The 11,110-nt window shown below is 35.8% G+C and overlaps 1 protein-coding gene across 1 annotated transcript; it reads left to right on the forward strand.

Annotated features, from left to right (window-relative positions):
• Positions 1-6,716: 6,716 nt before the first annotated feature.
• c2h11orf96 (chromosome 2 C11orf96 homolog) lies at positions 6,717-8,246 on the forward strand. The gene has a single exon (XM_053485599.1). The coding sequence runs from the start codon at positions 7,099-7,101 to the stop codon at positions 7,468-7,470; it is 372 nt and encodes a 123-aa protein (XP_053341574.1). The 5' UTR covers positions 6,717-7,098; the 3' UTR covers positions 7,471-8,246.
• Positions 8,247-11,110: the final 2,864 nt, after the last annotated feature.

The following is an 11,110-nucleotide window of genomic DNA, read 5'->3' on the forward strand; positions in this document are numbered from 1 at the left end:
GTTCAATAAAAGGTGACATATTTCTACCTAAAGTGATGTTTAATAACATACAGAGTTCATTGTGTTGAAATTGGTTCACACTATTGGTACATACCTATTTTTTATTGCCTTTGATATGAAATCCATATAGCTTATTGTCACTAATAGGGTATTACCTTTAAATAGGATCAGTATTGCCACTGGTTTCCAAACATTTTTTTATACTGGTATTATAAAATGGTATACTAGTATAATCGATTTAATAGAGGTGATAAATCCTTTACCTTTTATTTGGCATGCTTTCATGCTGCAAACCCTGTAAAAGTTTAACAGAGTTAATGTACTATGTTTCTTATGTCATGATTAGCCATGATAAATCATTGCTGTAGCTAAGTAGAGACTGAAAGGATATCAGTTCATTGTTGATACATCCATTTAAATGCTATTTCAAAATGACATTTCTGAATCCAAAATTTCTGTATAGTATTGGATGAACTGAATGTGAAATTTAATTTACCGTAGTATTGTGGACTTTAAGTTTAATTCATTTTAGCTGGTGGACCACAGTGCGGTTTGTTTACTACCTCCACAGTATGGTAAGTAAAAAAAAAAAGAGAAGCTTTTTTTTAATAATGTGTACTGAGTCTGTTTGTACAGCATTGAAAGGTGATAACTTCTAGTTAGGACTTTAACCAACAACTAGCCCCCCCTCACCCCCAACCAAAAAAGCATTTAGACATTGCAAGTGAGAGTAAATCTCCCGGGTTTTTCTCACTGTTATCTACTTGCAGTGATTTGTTGCAGAGCCTTAATTAAAGCTGCATGTTGTACCCTAATACTTCACAGACGTTGCTGCAGGCCACTTGTGAGAGCCCATAAAACCTGACTTGTTTTTGGAAAGTCCAAGCCTTGCTGTCTCTGTTCTGGAATGTAATACTTCATTTTGTTTATTGTAATTGGTCCACTTGGCCTTTTCTGACGCAACTCTGTGTGTGTGTGTGTGTGTGTGTGTGTGTGTGTGTGTGTGTGTGTGTGTGTGAGTGAAAGAGAGAGAGAGAAAGAACGAGTGAAAGAGAAAAAAAATGTGTGCCTAAGGTTTCAGAAGCTACATTTATTTGATAATAGTTTCAATAATATAAAATGGCTCAACTGCAGTACAGAGCTATTTTTGCCCTATAAAAAACAGCCTTCCAAGTTATAGTACTAAGTGGGTGCATACAGCTGTTCAATGCATCATGTCGTCATTTTAAAAAAGTGTCTCTAATGTTGACACTTGGAATTTCGGGTTTTTTTTCTGTTTCTTAAACAATATTTTATCTGTGTGGTACTGAACCTTAAGATTTCTTAGGCATGATGCATCTAAATTTAGCAAAAACCTCTTCAAATTGCTGACATTTATTGTATACCTGTTTAGACAGGTAATTTAAGAATTCTTTAGACACAAAACACACTTCTTTACCTTTTACTAGAGCTATGAGGAGCATTCAGGTCAAATTACAACTTTTGATTGTGTAGAATAACAGAACACAGTTATAAGAGTAAAAAATACCTTTATTTCTCTATATGATCCCCTGCTAAACTAATGCAATTATCCCATTGTTTCACTAATGTTTGGATACCATCCAAAGCAATGCCTGCAATGCCTACTTGAAACGCTGGCCTTCCAGGAAAATCTTTAAAAAAAATAAGAATATCGTGCAAAAGTTCATTTAACTACAGAATTTTCTGCACAACTGTTAGGTCAGCAGTCTTTCCCATGATTGTGCTTTCTACTGAACCAGACGGAGAGATCATTTAAAGGCTTAGGAACCAATTTATGGCTTAATTAGCTGATTAGAGTGGGACACTTTGAGCCTTGAATATTGAACCTTTTCAAAATATTCTAATTTTCTAAGATTGTGGATTTGGTTTCATGAGCTGTAAGCCATAATCATCTCAATTATGACAAATTACAGCAATTTAATGTGTTCATTAACAGGAAATTTCATCTCAAGTCCTGGTTTGCCTTAAATGCTTTTCATATTAGTAGTACTAGTATAAGACAAGGAACGAAAAGAATTCTTACATGACCTATCCTAACAGATCTTCGATAAATAATGCAGAATGAGACAAATTCCCACAGGAGTGTTTAAAAAATTAGTAGAAATCCTTCACAGGCGAAGTGGTTATAACAGCAAAGGGGAATAAAATTGCAATAGAATGTTTAAAGACGCACATGATTTATTACTTTTTTTAGTCTGGTGTCCACAAACTTTTTCCATATTGTACTGTACATATATGCAGGATAAGGCAATATTGCCCAGTGTCATTGGAGGAGGTTTATGGAAGATCATGACACTGGAAAATGTTACAAAAGGGTTTCTAACTGAACATACCCAGGCAGATTACTTTACACACAAAAAGAATACAGCACGTTTTTGCTGCTCTCACCCAGCAGTGGTCATCCTGCAAAGATCAGCACATGACAACACTAGAATCTTTAAACAAGAACCCTAGGGTGATAGATAATCAAATGCAGGATTCAGTTACAGTTAAAAATTTTGAAAAAGCTCAGGGGAAGTGGTGTTTGTTGGGGTTACTGTAAAGGAAACCACTGTCCAAAAGATTAAAACACTTGGCTGTACAACTAAAGTTTCCTACAGATCATGCTGATGTTTTTGAAAAACAATAGACTGCATGTCAACACCAAACCCTCAATATAAAATTGCTTTCAAATCTGACCGAGTTGTTTTCAATGGCTATAATAAATCAAAAGTGTACTCAAATCAAATTAAAAAAATTTTATTAAAGCACCAGGTTTTTTTTTTTAAATAGACTTGAACCATAGTTCTGTTCATAGTGTAACCTTTGTTGTCTTGCTTCTGATATCAACTTCCTGATAACAGACTACATTGTGTGGTGGAAAAATTGTTTACCACAAAAGATGAATTTATCAAATACTTTACTTTATTTGTTTTTATCAGTGAAATGAATGATGAAAATAAAATAAAGTGCAATATGTTACTTTGGACTGTGCATCTTGCCTAAGAATGCCCTTGGACATGATAAAAACACTGTCAAGCATGTCACCCTGTGCCTAATTGCTTTTTTCATCAAGGTAGAGTGATGCAGTATATAGTAATTTTGTTCTACCTTTTAATAGGAGACCAATGACATCCATGTTGTTTCAGGACTGTCAGCTGACATTCAGAGAATGTTTGACCTCAAATCTCAAAAGGTTCAGTCTGGCATCCTGAATGAACTCTGAACCAATACACAAGACTCAGACAACGTCTAAGTGGTTCGAGCAAGAAAGTCAGTAGAACGGGCAGATCAGGACAAGCCTCATTTAGAAACTGTTTTGACTGGCTGCATGTTTTGGACCATGCTATTTAAGAACTCAAATGAACAGTTTGTACATGAAGAATGAGCTAAAATTAATTCTAACTGGTCTAACAGAGTGATTACCAGCTAATAAAATATTTGTTTTAGGTTTTTGCCAAAAAAGGAGGTTCTATAATGGTGGACATTTTTTTCCATCGATGGTCTTTGGCTATTTAAATCCTCTTTTCAAAGCTCTGTGAGTAAACTTGTAAGTGGTTTTATTATAGTTACCTGAATGAATATCACATCACATATTAAAAGTATTTTATGCAGAAAGTCTAATATACCAAACTCCAAATTAGTTTTTCATGCAACTGTAAATGCGCTTGTGGGTTGTTGTTTTTTTAGCAATCCGTGAAAGAACTCATTGTGCCAGCAGCTTAATTCGCAGTAATACCAAATAGATTGTCTTACATACATTAATGTATGTACTGTGTCTGTTGTCAATGCTTGGCCGAATCCTGCAAGTCACATTTCCTCTGAGTTCAGCTGGCTGATTCCGGTTTCAGTTCTTACATCAGACTCGCACTCACTCCTGTTTCCATCCACCCCACCATCATTAGCCTATTAGTACCACACAAACTGGAATGAAATCAGAACACACACCTCTCCCAAACAGAAACCTCTTTGTGATGGCTGCCAGATAAGGTTTTACGCGTGTTCCACTCTAACTTCTGGTTTCTGTTCAACGATCAAGTGTATTATCCAGATAAAATTTTCTTAGCCTGTATGGACTTAATCAGTTGGATGGAAAATGATGTTAATGGGAAGCTTAAGGCTTACAAAATAGCTACATGTGGCCTAAGCTGCCTGGTCTCTCCTTCTCCCCATACACACAAACATACAACACTACCAGGTTTCTCCTGTCTGTGAGAGGCATTCTCCTCCCTGTTGAGTCTGCTCACGAAATTCAAAACAGTTTACCATGTGTTTTCCACAAATTGCACATCGGTCAGAACACTGGAACCACTGTTCCTTGATTTGTAACAACCTTGATTTTGGTCTTTTTTAATTTGTTTATTTTTTTAACTTAAACAATCACAAATAAGTTCGACAGTTCTAATTAGGAACATTGTGTTCTGTTACTTATGCCAGTAATTGATTGTGATTCATGTCACAATATTTCTGAAAGTGCTGCTGTGCACCTGATTTACTTCTGCCATAAAGGAGACTTTTTTCACGGTCTTTCTTTGCTTTATCTATTTCTAGGAATGGAAATAAATGTGAAGTAAGTGTTGTTGATTACGCAATACCGTATCCGAGAAAATGAGTGCAAAATAACATTTCTGATAATCTGAGATGTTGTGGATGACAAAATAGGTTATATGGGAATGTGACTTTTGGGAATAGGATACATTTATAGCAACGTTCTTACTTTTATGTTCTCCATAGAGAATTCATACTCTTAAGAGGTTAGTTTTACCCTCCTAATAGTTTCATACACTGTCTTTTCTTTAAATAAAAACGGGCATATGACTCCTAGATGGACAGTATGTTACATTAGCAATTGACTAAATTCTATATATTCTTTTCTGTATAGTGCTGGTCTTTTCATTGACCTATTTGTTACTAATATATAATTATTATACTAACAATCATTTTATCCACACAGACTTTTGCAGTGATGCTCTATTCATGAGCGTGGACAAAAAAGACTAGATTACGGCTTCATTATTTTCAAATCAAATGAAAAGCTACGGCTTTATTCTCAGTCTATATGTGGGAAATATTTCAGTACTGCAACACTCAGAAGTTCTTTTTTTGTTGTTGTTGTTGTTTTTTTAATGAGGTTCGATGTCCTTGCAACATAAGCATAAAAAAATCCTGCAGCCTATAACACTACTACATTGTTAGTCAGTCCTGAACTGCTATAGCCTACTTGTACCAAGGGTGGAACCATAAAGTATGAGTCCGATGTTTGCATGAACCTATTTTCTTCTCACTATGTTCCACAACTTGGGAAAATACCAATTACATCACCTGTGTGAAACAATACTGTTTAACTGACAAAAACATGTAATAGCGGTAAAGTCATATTTTATTTCTTCTTAGCAGCTTCAGGAAGTGACCAGCTGGGATGCTCTTTTAAAAAGTTTGTTGATGTTCCCAAGCTTTGTAACCTCTGGACAATTCGCAAACTGTAAATGTAAACTGCTTGTGGGAACATTTGTTTAAAATAATGGTGATTAAAATATATTTTTTTAAAACCTAAAATCTGTTTTAATATGTACTTTTAGAATAAATCAAAGCCAAAAACTGAAAAATTTGTCACATATGACAAAAAAAAGTAAATTTAAGTATTATTTACACAGCTGTGTACAAGACAGTGAACTTGACTGAATATTAGAGAAACATGTTTGGAACTACAATAGAACATTACTGAAGTTCTTGTGTTATGGTTATTGTTGTTATATCTCATGTTAATTTGTAAAGCAAGAGTTGAGAAAGGATCAGGGGTGTTAAATTTAACATTGCTGTGGAAGTTATAGAACCAGTGTACAGTATTTAAACTATATATATATATATATATATATATATATATATATATATATTACACAAGTCTTTGCCAGCTACAGCAACAAGTCACTGATCACTTCAACACATTCTTTAAATACATAATAAATAACTTCACTCAGCTGACATGTAGAGACTAAAAATATAATGTTTAGGTACGTGACTGAATGAAATAACCATGTGATTGACATTGAGGGACAAATACCATCCAAAAATACACTTACTCTCAGCAAAATACTTACTCTCAGCCTCTAGTCATGGGAAGGGCACCCTTTTCTTTTTAGGACTCATCATTAGAGACCATGACAAAAATGGTGCAGCTATAATTGCCTGATGTCACTCATCTCCTGACTAACGTAGTAGTAGATCCTGTTATATATAGTAATGACAGTTCTGGACACAGTTCAGAGAGAGATAGCTAGTGGATGATGATGACACTCATAAAGCCTGTGACATGTTAGGAGAGGATCTTGTGTATAAATGCTCCCATGCCAACTTCCTCTCTAAATTACAATCAGTGCTTAAATATGTCCATGACATACTTGGTGTATGTATGTTAGTAATGGACTATCAGTAACATGCAGTCAGTAATCTGGGAAAAATAAATAAAAGAAACAGGAAACACACTAAAGATATGAACTGTTCGCATAGTGTTGTTTATTTACCCTGTACAAATTGCCTTTATATATATGTATATGGCCATGACTGTAAGCATAGTGTCCTCCCCTACTCCTCCCCTCCAGCTGCCCTGTAGCAAGCATTTATTTAAAGGGGGCTGATTCAAGGGGCCTGGTATGGTAACTGGAAAGACGACTGGTCAGAGACCGAGGGAGGGACTTACCGGGAGTGGAGAGATGTGGAGGGAGTAAGCAGCTATAAAAGGCTGTGCTGGATGTGTTCCGTGGAAACAACCCAGATACAGAGACACTGGCAGCAGTGCGTCTCAGAAAACACTCTGCAAGGCGCTGAATCCAAGGACGTCTGACGCATTAGCTTTTGTGGAGCCAAAAGCGAAGCTTGGTGGACTGAAAATTATCAACCCCTTGAGGACATAAAGCATTTTGATGTGTGCTGTGATTTGGGAGTGCTGTGGTTTGTGAGTACACCTAAGCTGTTTTGGAGTGGCAAGAGTTAAAACTGAGAAAATTCGCTCTGGAATCTTTAAAAAGTGAAAAGAGGAGCGAAGGAGAAGCAAATAGTGCACCTCAGCGGATAAACACACAGCATCTCCCATCTCCATCGATGGCTGTGCGTCCAGTAGAGACGGTGGGTTTCTCAATGCTTCCTGCTCACTTGATGGCTTCTGCTATGGAAGAGTTCCCACAGCAGCTTCCTGTGCCTAAGGGCCCAGCTCGGGGCCGCAGTCGTCCCAAGCGACCACGAGAGGCCCGCTTCAAAACTCAGCCAGTGACCTTTGCAGAGATTGCAGAGGTGGAGGAGGAAGGAGCCTCGCCACTGGAGGAGGAGCGAGCAAGACGCTCCTTCTTGCAGTCACTGGAGAGCCTGAGAAGGAGCACACAATCCCTGCAACACTCAGGAACTACACAGAGCGGCAGAACCAGCACCCCAACACAGGCTAGCTTGGACTCCAGTGACTCAGACTCAGCCCAATAAAAGAGGAAGAGAGGAAGAGTCTTCTTCATCTGATCACTTTTGTCGTAAAGCTTACTTACTGGACTGGACTCCAGTGTGCTCAGCTTTTTGCACATAACCTCTTGAAGCTTGCTTTGCAGCTATAACATAGCTACAGTATGTTATTTTATACACAGACTTACGTCACTCCATTGAAGCAACAGCAGGCTGAATAGTTTAAGCTTCTTAGTTTGTAGTGTTTCAAATTTCCTAACTACTTAAATACCAGAAATATTCCAGAAATATTCACTATAAGACTTGAGGCCTGTTATTCTTTGTAAAATATTGATTTGTTCTAGTTACAATTCCACTGGACAAGACAAATGGTTTATCACTTTTAATCTTTGTCAATTTATCATAATTGTGCAACAAGTCATCGATGGAAGCACTGAAAGACACCACATTCTGGATAGAAGATTTTTTTTTCATATGACTTGTGTCAGAGAAATACATCTTTTAATGACCTCAGATGTATCTTATTAGTAACAGTGAAATTAGAAATGTTTTTTTGACACTGATGGCTTTGTAAAGTCACAAGAAAAAAAATGAAATTGATGACTGTCTTTATACTATTGTTTTACTTTTTACTATCTTTGTAAATTTATTTCATACCTATTTTAATAAAAAAAATGTATATATAAATATAATGTACACTTTTAACATTGCCCTTATGTTTGGTCTATTTTTTTATAGAACTGTAATAAAATTAATCTTACTTCAAGTCAGCAGGAGTTCAGTCAAAAGATACAAAGGTACAAAAGAAAATGAAAATGATAAAAAATAAAAGCAAGTAGATATGTCAACCCAAAACACATATAATTAGTTTTTTTTATTATTTAATTAAATATTTTAAAATCCTAAGCTATGTTATTTTCTTCATTAAATTTCAGTCATCTTGGAGTCACATGAAATAATACTTGTATCTTTATAGATAGCTGTCATGATTTTTGATGCTGCACTGCAACAAAATCATATCTTAAGAAGTAATGATATACTGAACAAAGAAAAATTATCTAACATTACATCTTACGAGGTTATTATATAACAAATATATGACCATAAAACCTATTTCCAGACATATTTACTACATTCCAACTCATAACTGTCCTATTCTATGGGCAGATTATTTAGCTTCTCAATAAACAAACTTATCTGCCAATGGAATAAGATAAGGTCAAGCTTGAAAAAAAGACATTGGAATCTACCTTTAATCTACCTATTTTAATCATTAAGACTTTTTTTTGCAGTGCATGGGTGAGCCTTTCTCTGAAAAGCTTGTCGATCTCATCCTTAGTCTAAAAAACAAATTTCAACAGAACCTCACTGGACACTTCACCCAGAGATCTGTTTCTTGTGTGGATAAGAGCTAAAAATAGCTTCAGTTTTAGACATCTACTGATCTGATTACATTACAAAAAACAAGCTAAAGTCGACTCTTTAGTTGGCTTTAGCATGTTTTTTTGTAATGTAAGACAATGATGTGTTCGTGATAACTGTGCAAATCCTATATAACAACAGTAAAGCACTCATTTAATGTGACATCTACACTACTCCTTGGCACCTTAACCTATAAGAAGCAAAAATCTGATCTTACAAATGTTTATCTAACAAAATCTATCTAGTAAATCCATTTACCTCCCTATAACCTACTTTTTATACAGTTGCCTTGGTGATGAAATATCAGGTCTCGAAATGATCAGAAAAACAAACCCAGTGTTCTACTTCACACAGCCTGCTCTCTACCTCCAATTTCCCAGCATAATTACAGCAACAATTTATCATATACTGTGTGATATTCGTCTCATGTATTTCTGTTTTAATCTTTAATAGGAGATTTTGATCTCATACATTATATAATTTATCTCGTTTTGTTTTTCTAGACTGTTGCTCGTGTGCCCTTGGAAAACTGAGAAAAAAAACAATGTTCTCCAGTAAAAAATAAATAAATAAATCAGCATAGCCGGCAGTTGAAATGCTACTTCCAATCTTAGTTATGCAATATGTGTTCATTACAGCCTCACTCTTGTATTACATGGTCCCTGGCATACACACATTAATGCCAGCTGTGAAGGAAAGGACATAAAAAGTTTGATTCCTGTACTGACTCACATTATACATATATAATTTCTATTAGATGCTTTCTGGAGTGTTTTTAATCTGTAGGCTTAATGCATCACCATACTCTATACTGGTGAGTTTATGATTGTCTAGTCAAGTAGACAGAGCTGCATCAGGACTGGCTATTGAGAGAAGTACAATGACTCAGGCTTGTTCTTTTGATAGGCATCTGTGGTAACTGCATATGCCAAGAGGCAAGGAGAATTAATCATCCAATGTGAGTTGGGAATTTGTTCTGTTTTTCCTTTAGATGGCATGCGCTTCTGAGAAACTCTGTAGCAAAAATACTCTTCATAAGTTAATTACCGTATTAGGAGTTAAGGCCCATGGCAATGCTGTGTTTTTAGTTTAACTGATAACAGCTTTAAGTATTGATGCGAAACACCACCGAGTCGTATGCACTTACGTCTATCAATTTTAGATCTATTCTTTTTTTAAAGTATAGACATTCTTGTTTGGCATTGTGTAATTAACAAATATTTTTTTATTTTGTGTCTGAATTTGCACTCACTTTCTGTGCTTCTACCCTAAAGTCAAACAAACCACAAAATAAAGTCTTTACATGTGCAGGGATGGAACCAGCAGCCAGACTACCTTGGGCATTATGTTTGTCAGTCTCGCTTGCCACATCTTGCTTTCTCAGATCTGCAATAGAACAGAATCTTCGCCCCCACACTGTTCTATCAGAGGAACACAGTGAACTGGCACAGTGAACAGAAGGTAGGCCACTTATCTCATTTATTTTCTCGAATCATGATGGGGGGACTCAATGATAGAAATTCTCAGTATTTCACGAGGTAAAATAGACAACATGTAAAGGAAATCTTAGTCACGCCTTGTGTTGTACTGCTTAAGGACTGCATTTTGGTAGGTGGGATTGACACTAAAATTCAGATCAAAGACACAAGTGCTCACAAGGTATTTATTTCCATTTTGGGTAGAGACAGAGAAGCTTCTTTAAGCTTTTCAAACAAAGCTTAGACAAAGGACCTTGTACCATTATCATCAAAATTCTTTTGATCAGTCATATAAACAGCTTGAGATTAGAAACTATCACAGCAAGAAGAGAAAATCAACAATGGAGAGAATGTCTTAAATCTGCCTGGTATCCTAGTAACAATCATAAAAATCTGTTATGGCTTTTAATTTAAGAACACAGGCTAACCATAGCTTTTAAATTTATACTGGCCATTTGTTATTTTATTGATTTATTTCAGTTTTATAAATGCAGTCAACCTATTTTGACAAATCATGACACAAGTTTTGGGATTCTAATGTGTAATCAATCATTTTGGCATTAAAACGGTCTGTTCCCACTAGAAAAGAAAATGGCTTCCTATAACACTGCCTAGTTTTGTCTAGCGCTGACTCACCTTATCCATTTATGTCTTTTTTGATCTATTAGTCCAGATCTTTATGTGAGATCTGTTCTGTTTTTGCCCCTGTTCCTGCGTCACAGGAGTATATTCTTTTATAAGAACCGGTAGTCAGTCGTATGAAGGAT

This window comes from Clarias gariepinus, chromosome 2 (genome assembly GCF_024256425.1).
Source record: "Clarias gariepinus isolate MV-2021 ecotype Netherlands chromosome 2, CGAR_prim_01v2, whole genome shotgun sequence".
In the NCBI taxonomy this organism is placed as follows: Eukaryota; Metazoa; Chordata; class Actinopteri; order Siluriformes; family Clariidae; genus Clarias; species Clarias gariepinus.

Excerpts from the sequence above, each read along its gene's own strand:
- c2h11orf96 (XM_053485599.1), top strand. The coding sequence starts at position 7,099 with ATGGCTGTGCGTCCAGTAGAGACGGTGGGTTTCTCAATGCTTCCTGCT.